Raw genomic sequence first — 21,056 nt, 5'->3', positions numbered from 1 at the left:
TCTCTCTCTCTCTCTCTCTCTCTCTCGCACGCATGCGAGCGCCGCAGTCTCGCGCGACACATCTCCCGCACTGCAGGCTGATTTATCCCGCTCGTTATCGGCTCGGGCTTAAATCATCCGTAACGCCAACAACCCTCGCCGTCGCTGTGAGCCCAGCCCAAGCGACGCGATGCCTTTTTTCCGCGTTGACCACTGCGCGCTGATTTTGGAATTCCAATGAAATTTTCCAGCGACATTTGGAGTCATCGGTCGATTAGGGCAATTTGTTGATATCTGTTATTCTTTTTTTAGAAGTCCGTTGCAGACAAGAACGATTTTTTTTTATCGCAATCCAAGGTCGATCGGTCTTATCTCTGATGATCGCCGGATAATTGTATGCCACATAACAAATATTAGCGGATACATTTTACCTTTAATAATTTTACTAGATAATAATCGTATTTTACTCAACTAACTTGATTTAATGATTTCTTTGTTTGATAAACTTTCTCGTAGAACGTCTTTTGAATTTTTCTGCAGCCAAATGCCATAGACCGTTTATAGTAGTAGGTATTCGCTCGAAGTAGGTGTCATCATGCAACAGCTATCGGATTTTCGCAATTTTTTCATTCATTGGATGAAATAATTGTCTGCTTTCGGATTTCTAAAAATCACAGACAAGGATCAACAAGTCGATGTGATGAGAAATTTTAAATTTGAAAGAGCTGTTTCTGAACAAATATTGGATAGACTTTCCTACGACAGAATCCGAGAATAGCTACGGATCGCACAGTTATGAATCTGTTTAGATTATTTTTCTCAAGATGAATCATGAATGTGCAATTTTTTAGGACATGGATGAATTTACATTTTGATTGAGAATGTGCATTGTCATGTCTACAGTTTACGATGTTATTTTGCTTCGCTTGTAAGTGAGATTTATGGTTAATCCTAAATATAAACTTGAATAATTCTGTACATGTATTCATTTAAAAATAATGGCTTATAGATGATGACTGCTTCTCACTATTTTGTTGATATTTGCATATATTTGGAAAATAAAATACCTACGAGTACAGTCGTAACTGCCGTACTTTAGGTGCCAATTAACACTTGCATTAATTGCGAACCCTTTGAATTTAGCTATGTGATTTAGCTATGTGATGAATATGTAGAACTTATAATTAGGATTTGATAGTTTGGTAACAAATCGGTAAACATATACCAATTCTTACGAATGCATAAACAATAAGATCTTAAGCAAAAACCTTACTGGAAAACAATCTTTTAGTTAATCAGAAATGTTATTCCAAGATACCACTTTTTTAATTATCGATATCATTGTAATTTCATTAAATATGTAAATATATCGACTTTTGATACAGTAACTGGATGAGATAACAGATAAACTGATATAAATACGTTCAGTGCTCGTAATTGCAAATCATTTTACAAGACTTAAGTTAGCCTATACATATCCTCTTTTTTATACAATCATAGAGAAATATACTATAGAGTTATTTATCAAAATTTTGTACGGATTATTTTAATAAATAATGAAGTGTTTCATAAATAAAAAAAATAATATCATCATGGTTTTTCAATACTTGATTTTTATAATAATTTTAAGTGGAGTATCTGTAAGCAACAGCTATCGCATTCTCGCAATTTTTCCTTTTCCTGGACGCAGTCATTTTCATGTGCTAGCGCCAGTTGCTCAATCTCTTGCTCAACAAGGTCATCAAGTTGATGTGATAAGCCACTTTAAATTAAAAGAACAATTTCCAAACTATACGGAGTTAGAATTTCCGATAGTTCAGTCGCATGCTCGTCTGAAATTCGACACAGCAATTTCTTTAAATGATGAACAAAATTGGCTAAAGGAATATGAAACACGGATATGTGATATGCTAGGTCATCCAACGATTACCGAGCTGATGAAAAACCCACCGACAAATCCACCTTATGATGCGCTCATCATCCATGTAAGTGATATTTCTTTTAGAATGATGTGAACTTGCCAATTTGATCTTATTCATAATAAATAAAACAGGTGGCCATGGGCATTCAGTGTCTTACTGCTATCGGTCTTATGTTGAATATTCCAGTAATCGGAATTGCGACTACTATAGTATATGCATCAGTCCAACAACTTATGGGAAATCCTTTGAGTTTAGCTATAGCGTCTGGTCATACAAATTATTATAAGAAAAATTACACATTATGGGAAAGAGTTATGAATGTTGTAGAAACACACAGTGAATTACAAACGGAAAGATTTTACTATGGCAGCCAACAATATTATTTGAAAAAATACTTAGGATTTGATAAGACACGTATTTCAGAAGTAGATAAAAGCATTGCTCTTTTATTAACCAACTCTCACTATTCTTTTCATGGCATAAAACCAAAAACTCCAGCTATTATTGAAATTGGTGGTATAAATATAAAAAATGATTCTTCAGAACTTAATTTGGTAAATAAATACGTTTAGTTGAAACTTACCGATTTTATAATTTACATTTCATGTTTTGCAGAGTTTGAGGAAAATTCTTGACGAGAGTACCAGCGGTTTCATTTACGTTTCATTTGGTACTTTGACACTAGTAGAAACCTTGCCGATGAAATTTTTAAATCAATTATTTACTACATTTTGTAAAATAACACCTATCAGAGTTATCATGAAGCTCTCAAGTATAGACTTTCTCCGAAAAAATCTATGCGATAACGTATTCGTATACGACTGGCTACCTCAACAAAAATTACTAGGTGTGTGTAACTTAACTTATTAATTTTTATATTTTTGAAGGTTTAAAAATATTATATCTTATTTGGTTTTATATTCCAGAACATTCAAATATCAAAGCCTTCGTAACTCATGGAGGTGGATTGAGTTCGCAAGAGACCATACACTATGCAGTACCTGTCATATGTATCCCGATCTTCGCTGATCAAAATTTTAATTGTGATATCTTTGTTTCAAAAAATATGGGTGTCAAAATTGACATTAAGACTGCGCAGTCGAAAGATTATGACGATGCTTTTCAAGAAATTTTATCAAATTCACAATACAAGTAAGTATTAGTCTTGATTGGTATTTTCCAAAGGCACGGTAATAAAGAATTTATATTTATACTTTCGTATTTTAGAAATTCAATGAAGAAGTTTTCACATTTGTATTGGGATCGACCTCAATCACCTCGGGAAGCTGTAAATTATTGGGTTGAATATGTTATTCGTCATGGTAAAAATGTTTTGAGATCACCTGCTTTGGATCTCGAATGGTGGCAATTCGAGTTGATCGATGTTTATTGTCTTCTATTTTTATGCACTCTACTTGTCGCTTTCTTCTTGATTTTAATTATTGGATATACGTTCAAATTACTTATACAGTTACTTAGTTCATCGAATAAAATAACGTCGAGTAAAAAGGTTGATTAAACTAAAACGAATTATTGTACATATTTTATAATTAATAATAATTTATAATTCGACTCTGATTATAATTAAATATATAATATTAAGCTATAATAGTAAAATAAATAATCAAAAATAACGTCAAATAAACAGGAGTCCGCTGATACTCTTTGTCTGACTATATTTTATCTGTACTACTTTTTTAAAAAGACATTTCCCATGCACTTATTTAACTAAATGCAATGACTCCAATAAAGTAAATATTTTCGTTAGTATTATCACTTCGTTGCAAAGTCCACGTTTAATTTTCAATTTTGATCATCGACACAAGTCGCAATATTTATCACTCCGCGTTTGCACTCGAGAAAAGAAGCAAAGAAGTGAAATTGAAGGAGCAGAGAAAAGCTATAAGTGCAAGGTGGACCCTCAATATGTGCAAGTCCGTTTGTCTTGTGTGTGACCGCGCGCGCGCTTTCCTACTCTGCCACTGGCGTGTGTTCTTTTCTCTTTGTCACGGAGCAAAAGAAAGAGAAGGAGACACAGCAATCGTAGGCTTCGTCGCGTTATTGTCCAGCCGACCGTCTCTCGGCGCAATAACATTTTTATTAAATAATAAACATGTATATACGCGCGCGCGCGCACGCGGTATCGGCGCTACTCTCTCTCTCTCTCTCTCTCTCTCTCTCTCTCTCTGTCTGCCAGTGTCTGCGCGTATGTGAGAGCACGTGCGCCACTCGAGCTTTTGCTTGGGGTTTGTCTGCGGCTGCAGCGATTTGTACTCTCGTTATTGCTTTTGCCCAAGTGCGCTCGGTCACTCCAGATCGCTTTGATATCTTCTTTTTCGACAAGCTCGAGGCGGATATCTGTACGTGTTCGCGCGACAGTCGACACTTTAGACCATTAAAATCGTGCGATATTGCTCAGTCTCATACTAATTGTGATTCTTCGCTGGAGCAGGTGTCAAGTCGCAACGTGATTTTTCGGAGTTATAGCGGGGAAAAAAATCATATTTATGCATCTTTGACATCGGAATCGTTGTGCCGTAAAAGCAATCAAGATGAATCAAGCAAAAACGAAAATTCCCATTTTCGTAAGTCGTCAAACATGTCACCTTGGGGGGTGCACAAGGCAGCGAGCCACTCCGCGTCACGGCGCAAACCGAAGACGTCGACCACCGCGTACAAAGGTTTGACTCCAGGATTAAACGCGGAGAGGTAGGCAGCGTGAACTCGATGAAGCAGCTTTGACGATTCTGTTTGAAGCGCCGTACCTCAGCTCAGCGGCGCTCAGTTAAACGGCGCCGCACCTTCGCACCTCGAGAGCGGCTTCCTCTGTGCTGTCGCCTCCGTTCTCGTAGCACAGAGGAAGGGATTAGACCTCTCTCTCTCGTTCGTTCTCCTCTCTCTTCTTCTCTCTCTTGGCTTTCGCTTCTCAACGTTCCGTTAACCGCGTGTAAGCCAACGTTGAAACCGGCCATTATTAGCCTGTGCTGTAGGTATGCCAACCTTTTTGGCTGCTACTATGCTGTGGTGAGGCGAATAATTATAAACTATCGCTTGAGTAATGAGGCAATGTCTTTAGATCCGTCGAACACCGTGTAGGTGAATTAGCCTTATGATCAATTAACTGCTCATGGGGCTGGATATATAGATATGGTTCTTGCTTGCTGACAGCCAATTTCTATTTTAATCAATTTAGCATTCTAATTCTATGACAAAAATTAATTTGGTGAAAACAAATCTGTTATAAAATAAGCAATTATGTGAATTAAAAGAAAATGTTATGTGTGTAAAAAAGTTTACTCATGAATGCAATAAGATTTAAAAAGTTCTATTCATTGTATGTATATTCGTTCGGTTATGCCTATTAGTGATCACCGCAAGAAACGTCGAACAGGTAAAAATTTTATTTAAAAAATCTAAAAACTTAATAAAATAAAAGTGCATGAAACAAAAGCGAGGGGTAAATTACAAAGATAAAGTTATGTCAGAGTCATCAAAAATGTCTTTGAAGCTCGCGAAATTTGCCTCGAAGTGCACACATAGACACACACAGCCACCTGTAGCAAAGGCAAGCGCAACTACAAAGGTATTGCCATCAGCGAGCTGTCAACGAGCTCTTTCTTCGGTGCGTTGATGCTGTACATAGGTATCCGCAGTCAGTCAGTCTCTCACCCTTTCGCGTATACCCCCGCACACACAAGACTGATAATTAGTTATAACAAAGCAAGCGATGCGTGGTTTGATGTCGAAATACCGGGGCCGCGATTGATCGGTTAATTTAAAGGGACGCCGGCTCTCACTCTCACGCTGCAGGGGCTTTCGATATGCTAAAAGACGCCAGCGAGAGCAAAGCAAACCATCACGCTCGCGTATGCCAGTCGCTTGTGTGTTGCCTTTCGCTCGTCTCGACATTCCGACAGCTCTTTCATCTACGGATGATTACGGACCTTGCGGCTCTCTCTCGTACACACACACACACACACACATACACACACTCTCTCTCTCTCTCTCTCTCTCTCTCTCTCTCTCGTAAGCTTGATGTACATGTTGTACTCTCGCTCTCTCGCATACTATGGCAGAGAGAGCTTGTGCGATTAAAATTACCACGCTCCAAATTGAGCTTATGCTGTTTAGAAAATAATTAGTTTAGCTTCGCCCTATCATATCGTGTGTAACGGCACTTGTTATACTTTTACATTCTGGTTGTGCTATTGATTTTTGATGGAGTTATCAGTGAGAACGCTAGCTTCTAATGAATTATAATATTTTCGAAACAAGATGTCACTCGAGTAGATCTAAAATTCAAATTTACGGCTTTGTCGGAAAACTACACTGGTAAAATCTTTTTTCGTCGCGACAGCGTTGACACTTACAGTGACATAGAGCTTAAAAAGCCTCGAGAAAAGTGTCGACAGAGAAGAGAGAGAGAGAGAGAGAGAGGCGTGATGTATGTACGTCCCAACCACTTACCAACACTAAGATTTGTGTGCTTCGTAAATGTTGTCTTATCTGTCACAAGCTGTTGTGTCAGCAAACATAAATTTGTGTAGTTCGAGTTGAATTCAGTACGAGGTACTTACAAGTATGATAAAAAGAAAATTCTATAGCATTAAAAGACAAAGAAAAAAGAGTAGAGCTGTGTTTGCATTGACAGGACAAACTTCACCTCGGCGTGAACACATCTGAGCGAGCCTCGCAACTGGAAATCCATTTGAGAGAATTGAAAGGTGTCTGGAGCAGGCTCAATTTACGATCTCGACAACTCTTCGTCGCAGTGGCCAGGGTGCTGCTGGGAAGCTCTTACATAAAAATCAGCAAACTCCGCGGGTCTGTCCACAAATCATCGCCAACTGTCAGAGTGGCTGCCTGGAAACGAATGGTTCTCTAAGTCACCGCGCGAAGACGACCAATCTACATCATTCTGTCGGGGCAATGGATCGAATATTTTTACTAGCCTCTATCTCTTTGTCTCTCCCTAATTTTCTTGTTTTTTCGTAGACTGCCAAACATTACCCCGTCGCGTCAAAGGCCCGACGTTGTACACCATGCTGCTGCAAACTTTCGGCAGATTCTCGCGTCATTTGAAATTCCAAAAGTTTTCTGCCCCTTGATAGTCTCTCTATCGTGTGTTATCGACGTTGAACTGTGGCGTTATTTTTAGCTTGCTTGTGTTTTTTTCGAGGCCTTTGATCTACGCGTTGATCGGGATTCCTTTTCACGATGCGTGAGATAGTTAGCATGAACAAACCATTGCAAGTCGTAATTTTTGCGCTTTTTTCAGCACGTAAATCGCGTAAAATGACTAGACGACGCAGCCAGAAGAAAGGTAGCTTTAATAACTCAGGATATCAGCTAATTGCCGAGCTATCAATTAAATCTCTAGAAAATCCAGCGAGTTAAGCGAGTAAGAGCGAGACGGAGAGAGGGTTGTTTATGGCGCGGCGCGTCGTCGTCGACTCTCCTCCTCTACCTCCTCCTCCTCTTCTCGCTCAGTCGCGAATGCGCGCAAGAATGATCCCGATTCTCGGGGGCTAGGCAATTTAGTCAACTTACGATCGCGCTAGTTGCTACTTCGAAATTTTGTCGGAAGTTTACGAGGGATTAAGCCAACTTGAGCTACGAATCAGCTTAGTCGCCGTCACGCAGACACTAGCTCGCTCTCTTTGCCAGAAAGGGAAAAGACGTAGTCAGTGTGAGAAAACGAAAGGGAGGCCAGAAAAAAGAATAAGCGCTAGATTTACGTGCTTTCAAACTGTAATTAAATAAAACACAGGATCTCGGTTTATCTCTATGGGCTTCAGAAGGTGTGGTCTAATGGATTGTTCAATTTGCAAATGATGAGATTGCCTCATTGATTTACATTAAGTTAATAATTTCAAGATTCTTCTTCATTTATTTTCAACTATTTTGAGTTTAAACAATATTTATTTACGAACACAAATCACAGGTTTCATATAGTAGAACTGCCCAACCTTCAGAAGAGCTATTAATTAGCTCTAGGAGGGTATTATATATATATATATATATATATATATATATATATATAAAGAAGTCATATATATATATATATATATATATATATATAAAAGACTTCTTTACATAATTACTTAATCTATTGTAAATACTCTTTTCGAATAATTTTGCTATATTAAAGATGAAAAAGTTTGCTTTATAATGTTTGACCTTCGATGTATCTTTAGCTTTATAAATGGAAATTATTTCTACTATTTTTTCAATGCATCAGGTCAGATTCCTTGGTCTTTACAATTGTTTAATAAAAATGCTGAATGATTAGCAATTCCATTAACCTATGTGCAATGACTGACATTCATTGTACTTCATCCAAAACTAGGTATTTTGTCAATCTATCAACCATCCATTAACCAAAATTACCATTTTCGTGGTATTACAGCTGTACCGATATGATTAAATCTGAGACGATTGAAAAAACAAATCAGTTGCAAGGCAAAAAGGCAAACGGATAAACTCACTCAGTTGGCTGAAGACGGAAGTTTCCTTCTCAAATTAAGAGCAGGGCCACACGCTAGAAATGCTGCACGTTAACCGAGATTATCATAATCTCCGGCGGCGGCGCGACTGCGGTAACATTAAACGCGAACGCACACATACACATATACCTTTTACCCCCTTTTGCAGTCGTACCTAAAACATGCCCAAATTTCGCGGCGATTTATCAGCGATTCCCCTGATCTTCCTAACCCCGAGACTCGTGATTCGCTTTAGTTGCCGTTTCGCGTAAGATTTGTGTGGGGGGGGGGGGCGTAGCCTTTGCAGTGACATCGTTTTCATCACCTTTGAGATTAGCCTTTAATGGGCTGGTTTGCTTAACGGAATTGTTTTATCTGACTTGATTTTCCATCTACAAAATTATGTAAAACGAAAAGATGCATGGTAATTTGAATTCTTTTAATAAAATTTTATTTTCTATAAAACGATATTGTAAATGATTACTTTTCTCTACTTTTACGTGCCGTATGACTAAATAAATTGCCTCGATATCGATCATATAAAATATCGTTCAGTTCGAACGGTAATAAAATAATATCATCATATAGCAGAGTAATCAACGTAATTTGATCTATTATCCTTAACTATATCAATTTCTATAACACTCTATAGTCAAAAAATTGAATGCAAACTAATGCAGGCATTTAAAAAAAATGCAATTACTTGTAAGATATCCAGTTGGAAGATTTGAGAACCTAAAATTATCCGTATTATCAACAACTCACGACATTTCTTTTCTTAAAGCTAATGCTTGATATGATGAAGCTAAAGCTGAGATTTATAGCAAATCTCCCGGCCTCCTTCTCTATAGCCACACTGAATCGGTCTGTTCAGTCTTTCGTATAAAAGAAAGAGCAGCTGTCCTCTCTATTCTTAACGCACCTATCGCGGGAACTTAATCCTCGCGGTATTTATTCGCGAGTAGCAGCGAGCACGTGATAATAATAATGGCGTCTCGGTGCGCGCGGCGTTTTCAAGAATTATAGCAGTCCTTGCTCACCAAGCTGCCCTTCCCACCGCAGTAGGATAAATGAGTGCCGAGGATTAGCTAAACAGTGGCTCAAAAATGTTATTATATAGCAGCATAAATATTCATGAAACACCGACTCGACGGCTGCTCCCTGACAAGTGTTCTCTACTACTCGCGTTCTTTCTCTCTCCGAGTTCACAAAAACCCCACCACTGCTGCTATGTTATAAGTCTCCCCACTTTTCACCCTGTCGTCCGTTGGTCAACTTATATTTTTTAGAATTATTATTTTACCCCCGATATGCCTTTTATATTTTGATTCAACGTGAGCCCTTGTTTTTCAAACTTCAGTTTTTGTTTTACAGAAATTAGCATTAAATAACTGTCCTCTCACATATCAGCTTTACTCGACAAACCATGATGAAATATATTTACTTTGATTGCTTATAAACATTTCATTAATCATTCGAAACACTAGAACCACACAAGTTTGACGTAGAAAACACAGACTTTGGTATAAATAAGTAGGGATTATAATGCTATTTCGTTATGATTAATTACGAATATAGCATAATATAGCATAACTTAAAATGACATACCTAATGTAAAAATTACAACGATAGCTATCCAAACATGTCCCATGAAATACAGTATTTTTAGTACTCTAGACATCATTCTCTCAAACAATATACTATTGAAGTTGAACATAGTTAGATGTATTGGAAGTCGTTTTCAAGCGCAGTCGCTAACCAAGCCGGCGCGATTTATTCGAAACAATTTAATCTAAATAACGTACTGGCATCGAAACTGGTCTCGACAACGCCGAATGTGCCCAAAAGCTCTCCAAACAAATCCATCGAGAGTAGTCATCCTCTCTCCGACCCTTATTCCAAAAAAATCTATGCGCATTTCGCGTTTGGTAAATATCGTGCATCTAAAAAAAAGAGAGCGAGCGGCAAACAAACCGTTTGAAAGAAATACACGCGCTGCGGCAAAAAGCTATCTAACCAATTGTTTATATTATTTATGCCGTCGGCGTTTCGGCAGCAGTACTGATTCGTACGCGACGCGACACAAACTCAATTTCAGCGGTACGCGCACGACGCAGGGTTATAACGCGATTACTCCACACAGGCGAGCCCGACGCAAAAATATCAATCGCACAGTTGGTATAATCCCACTTCGACGAGCGTCTACCTTTTAATTAATCACCCGTGTCAGCCTCTATCGTAGCCGCGCTGTATTGTCTATTTCATGCGGCATCGAACTAAACGTTGGCGGTGTGATTTAAGCCCGTTGCCTTTTTACGCTCGCGGTCATAACGAAAATTGAAATATCTTGGAAATAGCTAGCTTTCGTTTGACGATAGTGCGCGCGGGGCGTCTGCAAATGAAACGTGAAGCTTCGAATTTGCATCGGCCTGCCGCGCTGGTTCGCGCTGATTAATTGCGATTTAACGTCCAATAATACTTCGATGCTCGTACATTTTTCATTTGTCTTCTGCGCATCTCTCTCCCTCCGCTCTGCCCGTATTAACCGATGATTTATACAATTTTATTGTCATGATTGAATTTTAAATTGCTGAGCGCGCGCGTACGCACGCACGGGGGCGGGCGTGCGCATATCAAATGTGACTGCGAGAGAGTTCGGCGCGCGACTTCATTTGCCGTTATTTATAATGAAATTAAAGTCTGCTCTTGACAAAAAAAAATTGATTCGCTTCGCAATCCCGTGCGCGCTTTATTCGCTTGTTATTTTACCTTGCGCGAGCGCGCGAGTGAGAGAGAGAGAGAGAGTTATTTGAGCTGCACCTCGTTATAATTGTGGAATTCCATTCGATAAATCGTAACCGAATGAATGATCGATTCGTATTATTTCTTTTTTGGATTCTCTCTGTATGCGCACGCGAGAGTGAACTCGTCGAAAAAAAAAAGAAACGAGTTGAAATGCTCCCAGTGAGTCATTGAAATATCAAACACACAATTATCACAACCCTTGCTCTTGAAAGTAAATAAAGCGCGAGTGAAGAGAGCATCAACTTTGGCTGTCGAGTTGACTCGATGGAGAGCATACTAGCGGAATAAAAGAGAGAGCGACGAGATGCAATGAGAGTCGGTGCGATAAGGCGTATACGCGCAAGCGTGCAAGAGAAGAGAAGAGGAGTGGGGGGAGGGAGGTGCAACAGGTCGCGTGAATTTTCTCTCCCTCGCCGCACCAACGGAGGCGCGCGGCGCACCACCGCACGCAGACGGATAGGCAGGCAAACAGCCGCGTCATTAGTCAATGTCTCGAGCGCGCGCGAGAGAGAGAGCGAGAGAAAGTGAGAGAGAGAGAGAGAGAGAACTCTCGTGTGTTGAGCTAGCTATCCGACAAATCCCTGCATTACGCGGCCTGTCTTCGCTTTATAAACTCGAGTAGGATGCTCTGCGAGCTTCTGCTTCCTTTTTTTCTCCTTTCGCTTCCCTCAGATTGCGAAGGGGAATGAGTCTATTTGTTAGGTGATTTGTTAAACTGAATCGTTTGCCTATAGTTAGGAAACACTTGTAGAATACAGATTTGAGTGGATAGTTTTCTAAAATTCATATTTGATTTTAAACATGAGTTTACGGTATGATCAGCTATACAGTTGAACTTATTTTAGATGACTAATTTCTAATCAAATTTCTATATACATATGAAGTATATTGCGCTAGTGAGGTTTTCAAGAAAATGTCCTTTTTATAAATATTTCAAGAAGCCTAAAACTTGCTGACATTTCGAAATTACTTTCGCATTGTTCCTTTTTAATTAAGTTGAAAGAAATAAGAGCACTGTTGTTTTACTTGGAAATCTAAAAAATCAAAATCAATTGTCAACGTGTACAAATGGAGAACTCACAAAAGTAATGCGTGAACGCATCTTCAAATCTCTCAACTACTTTTCCCTTCACTTATCGACTTTTTCCTGTCTCCGCCCGAGCAACGCGAGCTCGGAAAGGAAAAGCTCTCGCCTCGTCATGCGATAATTCTTCGAGTCGTATATACGTCAGAGCTTCTCGCTGCCTCCACAAAGCTGGCAAAGAAATTTTCGGCGAGATAAATTTCGGCGTTCTTTTTTACGTCGCGCGCATCAAGCAAAAACATTGAAAAAAAAGAGAGAAGAAAAAGACCGTCAGCTTGCTGCCGCTACTGCGCAGAGACCGAAAAGTGCTTCCGGCCTTTATTGTCAGCCGCGTAAATCAGCGTGGTCGGAAGAAAGAGCCGCTCACGCAGCGCGGGATTAAGCGGCCCAAAGCGTGTAAATCACACGGCGATTACGGACTCGCAAGCTCGCTTCACTCTCTCTCTCACTCTCTCTCTCTCTCTTTCCCCGCGACGTGCGCGCTACCGTTTGCTTCTTCTCTATTTTTTTGGTTGTCTTTTCTTTTTTAAACTCCCCGGTCTGACCGAGCGGTCACTTCATTCGTTGGTTTAGCATGCGCGGGTACACGAGTTTTTGTGGCCGAGGGAGAGCTGGATCCGTCTTGTCAACCGAAACTTTTCTACGTGAATTGGTTATCGAGGAGGACAAACGATTTTTTGTTTCCGCTTGTTCATGGAAAATTGAAAATTTTTATCGAAGTTAAATGAATCATAACAAAGCATTCTCATTCTCGAAAATCTTTTTGGTAACGTTAAGTCGCACAGCTACTTAATACCCCTTAGTCAAATTCCACACATACATTACCTTGCGAGCTCCCTTATCCTTAGCGCGTAAGCTCTTAATCAAACGCGTCTAGATATTTACCTCCAATTACACAAGGCTCCTTCCCCGCTGCTACTCAGTAGGAATATATAATGCGCTTATACCTTGCCCGGAGAAAAAAGAATTTTAGGCATGAAAGGCTGCAGAAGACGCAGCGTATAAGGGTGTCGCCTTCTACGATATCGGAAGGGTTAGCCACACAGTGGTGCGCGAGAACTCAGGCTCAGGAGGTCGAAGAACAAAGCTTGATTTATTGTAATGAGTTTGCAGGAGTTAAGAGGTCTGCCCTTTCATCCCTCAGCTCGCGGCGGCGCGGCGATGCCGTGTAGCTCGATATTCGGTGTGGTTTGATGGGGATCCGAGGATCGAGCCCGTCATAAACCCTTCTTAGTGGCTCGCTACCCATACCCAGCTCCGACAACCCTTATCACCCCTTCCTTTTGCCTTTTATTCACCTCTTGTTCGCTCTACCGCTACTGCTGCTGCTCGTAGTGTCGCTAGATTTCGTTGGACAATTGGAATCGGATATGAATAAGTCGGACTTGTGAAAAAATATGTGAATTGAAACGTCGTGGATTTTCTTATGAATTCTCGATTTGGAAGAAGGTAAAGCTCATCTGATCATATTCGAGTTTTAATATAAAATATTCATAAGAAAAAAATACTTCGTGAAAAAAAAAATGGTTTTTGGTTTTCAGTAGTAATAGCCGTATGTGGTCAGGCATTTGCATTGCAAAGACATCGTGAATTATTCAAGTTGAATTTGGGGGAATACGTGAGGTAAATTTTCTCAATGCAACACTTGTATAATTTTATAATTTAGTTTTCTATGTTCACTAATTCTTCTAGAAGACAGGGCAAGCATTTTCCCGGCCGCGACAATCCGTTCTCCCGTGAGATGGTCATCAGCTTTGATTCCTAGATTTCTTTTAAAAAGCGTCTACCTCCCCCCCCCCCCTGTACGGTGTCTTTCTGTCCAACATGTTTACGAGCATAATCCTTGCATCTCCGTGACGCTCGCGCGCTTTCTCGATGTCTGTTTGGAGCCCACTGAAATATGCATGAAAAGCCTGCATACTGATTGTGTTATTTGTATCACCTACACTGAAGTCAGCGTGAAATCCTCCTTGACTGCTTCGTATGTATATTTGCCCACTCTGTCCCTCTCTTACCGAATCCTTTGTCTCGAGAATAGAGAGAGAAAGCGAGATGTCGCGTGATTCCTCTTGACGTCGTCGTCGCGTGAGCCGCTACGGCGGTGAATTTATGGTCGTGGATTATGTACCGGCAAATTGCGACTAGTTTTCCGAGATCTGAGAGAGAGAGAGAGAGAGAGAGAGAGAAGTTACTTTACTTGAAGGGAAGTCGAAGCTTCTTGGCATTGCTGGACTTTATGCTCTTGTGAACTTTCATACTGATTCGTTTGTTTATAGTATCGATAGAGTGACAAAACTTTAAGCTACACAATTTCTTTTAAACTTAAATTCTTTGGGTAGACTCTATAGAATGCTTGGCGAAATTGATTGAATTTCTATTTCAACATTGATTAGCTGCTCAAAATACACATAAAATATAAAAGTTTAGGTTTGTTCAAGATAAGATGTTTATTAGTATGTAAAATTAGATCTTTTGAAGCTCGAATTCTCTAACTATAAATTACAATTCGTTAATTATACCGTACAACACGTTAATTTCATAAGCTGCTTAAATCCACGAGTACAAATGGTCGAGTAAATGAATCAAATTATTCAAATGTACTCGCCGTCTTTTACTTGAACATTAGACGTTATAACGTAAATGCATACGAAAAGCTTTAAAAAAAGTACCGCTGCAATATACAATATTGTCGTGAGAATTTACCATTGTCATTATATTTTATTGCACCTGGTAGTTGGTAGATAAGAAAACTGCAATAAAGTCAGAAAGCACAAAAACTTTGATATCTCTCTCGCATCTCTCAAAGTATACAAGTCTCAAGTCGCTCTTCTCTCTTCTCGGCAACAATAACTTTTACTTTATCGCTGAAGAAAATATTTTATTGCGGATTGACAGCGAGTCTCATAAATCGGCGCTTTAATTTCCGGAATTAGACCGAAAAAAGCACACATACATAGACGCACGGAGCTTACTGTAAGTCTTCTTATCGTCAGCTCAAACGCAGAATCTCGTCGGCGTGAGGCTCGGTCGCAATGAAGTCCTCTCTTTCTTATCAAGGTATTCCCAACGAAGGAGAGGAAAAGAGAGAGAGCGAAAGAGAAAGAGATAAGGATACGCGATGCTACTCTCTACCTAGGTATAATATCGATTGGTCGGTGGCGCTTTGGCGAAAGCGTTGAATTCATTGGGAATTGACGGGGGAGCCATAACTCCCATCTCACTTTGACATTAATGTCCCCCCGGCAGATAGGCAAGGGGGTTAAGCCTCGGCTCCACGACATATTTATGGAGAGGGTGCGAGATGCTATCGCCATCACCACCCGGTTTGGCTCTCTCTGTCTCTCACTCTCTCTCCGAGAGTTCGTAATTATCGAGCTCGACGTTCATATTTGACCTGAGTCCAACGACGACGACGACGACGACGACGACGACGATGATGACGTCGTGTCCTCTGTATTCTTTCATTCCCATTCCACTTTACTCGCATAGCGTCGAGAATTCGAATGATCTCGAAAGAGAACTCGTCAGCAACTACTACTACTACTGCCACTGTCCTCTTTCGCTCGTTTGACGACCCACCAAAAACTTCTTTTCCCTTTTTCGCTCAGGGACGTGATGAGCTCGGACGACTGCTCGACGTCCGGACGACCCGATTGCACGCGCGGCCGCTGCTTCTCTCTCTCTCTCTCTCTCTTTCTCTCTCTCTATCGCGCAGTTTTCGAATTCGATCTCCACGCTGTCGCTCTCTTGATAAAATGAAATCTTCACCCGACGTCGAGACTTTCTTTTTGATTAGAAAAGTACTTGTTCTCGTTAGAGATCTGTCTCAAATGCTTGTTTTTTCTACGCCCGAGTTAAAGGATGTACTGCTCTATTTTTCTCTCTTTGCTTTCTTTTACCGGCGAGCATTCGCGTGCTTTCTTTTTTTGTGCGTTAACTATCTTACTTCTTCATCGATAATCAGCGAGCGTTACTCTGCATCAAGGTGTCGATAATTTCGAATGATAATCTACTTCTAAGAAGGACATTCGGGCCCCGTCGATTTCTCAGCTTAACGCGTAATTCAATAAGCTCGATCTGACTGAGCGATCGGGTCTATTCTCAGCCCAATTGGCCCATCATCGATCAGGCGACTTTCGCGACTGCGACAGCTTCGGCCCGAACGGATTGCGATTGCGCGCGAAGTCGCATCGAGTGAATCAAGCGGGTGCGCGAGGTGCGATGGTCAGCGCCGGCGCCACCGCGGCAATTCCCATCGGGGAAATGAGAGCGCCATGAGACCTGACGATCGACGACCGACGACGGTCGACGCACGGCAGCATCGAAAGAAATTAAGTTGTTTAACGCATAATCCCAAAAAGAAGTCAGCGAGGCAACGGGCGAAAGGGGAAACGAAGGTGCCACGGGCGAAAACACATCGCTGTTAGTGGGTTCGGCCGTAAAGATAGCCTCCAAAGGTTGGTAAGTAAAAGGAGCCAGCGCTGGTCGCTGGGTAGCATCGGGCGCAGATTTTCAAGAGAGAAAGAGCGTGTGTAAATTAAAGGGCATCATAGATTTCCGCGGTAGCCCGCAGGATCAGTACCTTAGATTTGCGTCCGGAAGATTACCCGCGCTTGCTCGCTCGCGCAGAGGCTTGAAATGGGACAATGGGCGTTAGTCTCTCTCTCCCTCTCTCTCGTATAAATAAGGATCCCGCCAGTGGAGAGAGAGAGAGAGAGAAGAAGAGAAGCTTGGCCGTCCATCTTGGACGTCGTCCTGGCGTGGTCCTTATCTACGCTCACAGCTTGAGAGAGAGAGAGAGCGAGCGAGCTAGACGTCCGGTGATCTAGAGCAGTTCTCTTTAGTGCCAACCGCCCTCCCCTTTTTGCGCCTTAATTATACCCTGCTTGCTGACACACACGTACACGTATAATCACGGAGTCGACGCTTTTCGATCTCGGAGGATTATGCGCCATGCGGTACTCTTTTCCTCTGACGTCGCTGATTTTCGCGTTGCTGCTCTAAGACCCTTGACTATCTCTGCATGTCAGGCTATTTCACGCTCTTTTGGCAACGAAACAACAGTTCGCTTCTCCTTTGTTTTTTATTCGGCTTTCTTCTTTGAAAGAATGTATATACTATGTGGGATTTTTGCTGCCCAATGCACAACGATTTCAGCAATCATATTTGAAGCTGCATTATCGTAAAAGTATAAAACTGGCATTACACTAGCGTTCACCAATATCGACGAATATAGACATCGATGCAATAAATACAAGTACCTATGGGTATTCGTTAGCGATACACAGCAACGGTCGTGGCGCCGGCGCAAAACACTAACGATTTCAAAAAGCAACAGCAGTCGCATTTTCCTCAACTTGCACGATTGGGAGATAAGTTAAAAAGAGGCAGCGGGCCGTAACGAGGGCTTTCATTATCTCATGGTCCGTTTGGCGAACTCGCGTTCGGCGGATCGTCGCGGGTCAAAGACGGCGACGGCGACGACGAGCCCAGCAACAAATTTATTATATCAATGCGAGCCCAGCTTATCGTCGTTGTCCATCTCTGATCCGGAAAGTTGTTGCTCGTTAAACAAGTCGCCGAGTGAGGGCAAAGGAGAAAATTCCCATTACCAGAGTTAGCTATTGTTTCGCAAGAGAATTCCGCGCGCGACATTTTTCGAGGACACAATTACATTCTCGGACGACGTAATGCCCTTCATATAGATCGCCCGAGCAAGCAGCAGTGGACAGCCCAAGCGCGCATCTGCATTCAGATTAGCATCGCCCCCCTCCTTCTCTTACCTTCCCTCTCCCTCTAAAGATATTTACGAGGCTGCGGACTGCAGGACACACTGCTGAGCTTAGCTCTCTCTCTCTCTCTCTCTCTCTCTTTCTCTCTCTCTCTCTCTCTCTCTGCTCTGCTCTCTGCCTTACTTTTGTGCCCATTATTTCGGCCTTCCTACCTCTACTGTGCTTCTTCTTTATGCCGCTTCGCGGCTGCTGTACTCGCGCTCTCTCTTCCACCTCTTTTTTTGTCGTGCTGACTCCTTATTTACGGTCGCAGTTGCGTTTATCTACTAAATTTAAAAACGTTGTTTGAATATTCAATTCGTCCTGGATGTGTTTATCAGGATAACTCATCAATAGACTCATTATACGCTCGAGAATAAAATACAATGTTGTCAAAAATGACATATAACACACTAATAGAAACGAAAGTCAGGAGCAATAATCAGGATTTAATTAAGATTGCAAAAGAAGTGCAGCGGGCGGCACAATAGTCGCTCATACGCGTACACTTACCGAGCGAGAGAGCAAGAGCAAGGCGCCTCTGAATTTCCCATAGGTACACCTTGAGCCGCTTTGCAGCGAGAGGCTTTGTCGTCTCATTAAGTAAGTACCTGTTCCCTTTACCTCGTTCGCAAGAAAGACGACGGCAATCGGCATTGGCGTGCGACAAAGGGCGCCGGCGCTGCACGTAAATTTACCCTTGACCCTTTCACCCCGCATAATGAGGCAAAGAAACCAAAAACAAAGACAAAGACGAGAGAGAGAGAGAGAGAGAGAATGCCCCGAACAACGATACGATCCATTATTCATTGTGCCGCGCGTCTTATCTCTCTTTCTTTCTTCGAGAGGGCTCCGAATTCGAGGCATACGTGTGTTGCACAAAAGATTGGTTGTCATTGCCAAGGCATTGTACTAAATTTTTGTTTACTTCTCGTCGCTTTTTTTTTACTCGCTCGTACACACACACATACATACACGCGCGCGCGCATAATACACATACACACCTTGATTTATTGCCTTTTTAGAGCATTAAATTGTCTATAAGGCGCTCGTTGTTTGGCTTGATAAAATCACATAAATTAGTTTGAACAATACTGAATTTTGATTTTTAAGCATTTTGATTTTTTTTTATTCCATTAAGTGATTAGAATGAGTAGTTGCTCGCGATTATAATTTAAGTCTCTTCTATGTTATTATGAGTCTTGTATGACATACTTATTGCGCCGAAAAATCATCACTAGCTGGTTTCTTCGATGTAGTATAACGTGTATCTGTTTAATGAAAAAACAATCATGTACTTATTGAAATGCCATTAATCGTTAGGTCAATATTTAACCAACGACATAAGACAGTATACGATAAAAAAGAAGCTGACCAGAAGAAGAAGTAAAAGAAGTAGGAGAAGAAAAAAATCAATCATGTCAAGAGCGTTTAAGGATAAACTGTATACAAAAAGAGAACACGAGAAGCGTGTATCGAAGTAACGACGTAATATGGTTGAGGCAGTATTTCAGTCAACAAAAGACTTACTTTTTGGCCGTAATTGTTTGTTAAAGGAGGTAAAGAAGTATAAGAACAAAGTGTGCGTAGCAGCCAGCACAAAGGGACAAGAAGGGTAAGAAGAATGGAAAGTAAAAGGCGAGGCTCACGAGGGAGAGAGAGAGAGAGAGAGAGAGAGAAATAAAGGAGGCGCGCGCGCGCGTCGAAGGAGAAGACAAGCGAGTAGAGTCGATTCTTTGCATAGTTTCCCAAGCCATTGCGTATGGATTTATTACTGGCGAAAAAGGCGCATTTGCATTTTCGAGACACGCAGAGTTCGACGGGGTTGCACCATCATTGCCAGCAGCGATTTATTAACTAGGATAATATCGTTTCGTTCAACTTCCACGTCACATACACTGAATTTTTATTACCGAACGCATATATCAGTACTTGACAATTTTGGTATTATACAATATCGTTTGGATATACTCAAATTGAAAGTGCTATTGGCATATTCGAGAATAAAAAACGCTACTAAAATAAAAAAAAGTCAACCAAAATGTCATATTAGTAACAATAAAAAAAGTTGAAAAAACTAATAGAATATAATTTTTCGTAGTTTTTATTTATTTTCTGTAGAAATTTTTTAGATTAAGTGAGTTATAAATGATCTTATTAATGGTTGAGTTTGATGACACAAGATGAGTTCATTGCATATAAATTGAACTTAATATTGAGCAGTTTTTGGTATTAATGGAAAATAGTTTTAACGTATTAAGTTATTTATTTTAGCAAAAACGTTCACATTACTGTAATTTCATATATAAGTACATAAAATACGACCGACACATCAAGAATATCTAAACGAAATAAATGAACATTCGAGATATTATGTAACAAATGAAAGAAACTTTGTTTTAGCATAGCCTTTTTGTCTAGGATTTTTCTATAATTAGGTAAGTTTGGAGTCACAGTGGGTTAGTGGGTAAGAATTCAAGTTTAAATGCAAAAGGTCATGGATTCGAGCCTCAGACATGTGAGGATTTTCAGAAATGAAATTTTTTTGTATGTTTGCTACCATAATTCCGGTGGTTCGGATTCTACCATAATTGTGGGACTAGTCATGATGCGTGTAAAACTTTCTCCTTCTGGACTATTTTCAAAAAATGGTGGGAAAGATGTGTTTATTTACTCATGTCTATGGGGAACCAAGACTAATGTGGACAGGTACAGAGTGTACCACTGCAGTATTCCATCTGAACGTAGTTCTTGAAGTTACAATAACAATAAATTATCTTATTGGTTGTTGAGCTTTCTATCGTTAGATTATTTCACTTTGTGAATACTCAACTTTCAATTTAAAAAAATGTATGCTGTACACTTTTTGGTATTATTAGTACACAATTAAAACAAATTGTTCTAATATAACAAATTGGAGCGATCAACTGCGATCAACTATATTAAAAAACAATTAAATAAATCAATAACAAAGTATTTATCGTCTTGATTACGAATGAAAAAAAAATAG

At 40.5% G+C, this 21,056-nt stretch overlaps 1 protein-coding gene across 1 annotated transcript; it reads left to right on the top strand.

Moving 5' to 3' along the window:
• Window positions 1-2,215: 2,215 nt before the first annotated feature.
• LOC131671921 (UDP-glucosyltransferase 2-like) lies at window positions 2,216-3,420 on the top strand. The gene is made up of 4 exons (XM_058948728.1): window positions 2,216-2,455; window positions 2,517-2,748; window positions 2,828-3,053; window positions 3,129-3,420. Exons 1-4 carry the CDS (start codon window positions 2,216-2,218, stop codon window positions 3,418-3,420), a joined length of 990 nt encoding a protein of 329 aa, XP_058804711.1.
• The last annotated feature ends 17,636 nt before the right edge of the window (window positions 3,421-21,056 follow it).

Source organism: Phymastichus coffea, unplaced genomic scaffold (genome assembly GCF_024137745.1).
Source record: "Phymastichus coffea isolate CEN01 unplaced genomic scaffold, Cenicafe_Pcof_1.1 PCOF00138, whole genome shotgun sequence".
Lineage (NCBI taxonomy): Eukaryota > Metazoa > Arthropoda > Insecta > Hymenoptera > Eulophidae > Phymastichus > Phymastichus coffea.
The sequence above is the reverse complement of the archived record's forward strand: the minus strand, read 5'-3'. Positions and strand labels throughout refer to the sequence as shown.

Bases quoted from the DNA above. Each gene is read 5' to 3' on its own strand.
- LOC131671921 (XM_058948728.1), top strand. From the start codon at position 2,216: ATGAATGTTGTAGAAACACACAGTGAATTACAAACGGAAAGATTTTAC. The intron at 2,456-2,516 runs GTAAATAAATAC...CATGTTTTGCAG, and splicing joins ATTCTTCAGAACTTAATTTG to AGTTTGAGGAAAATTCTTGA. The intron at 3,054-3,128 runs GTAAGTATTAGT...TTCGTATTTTAG, and splicing joins TTATCAAATTCACAATACAA to AAATTCAATGAAGAAGTTTT.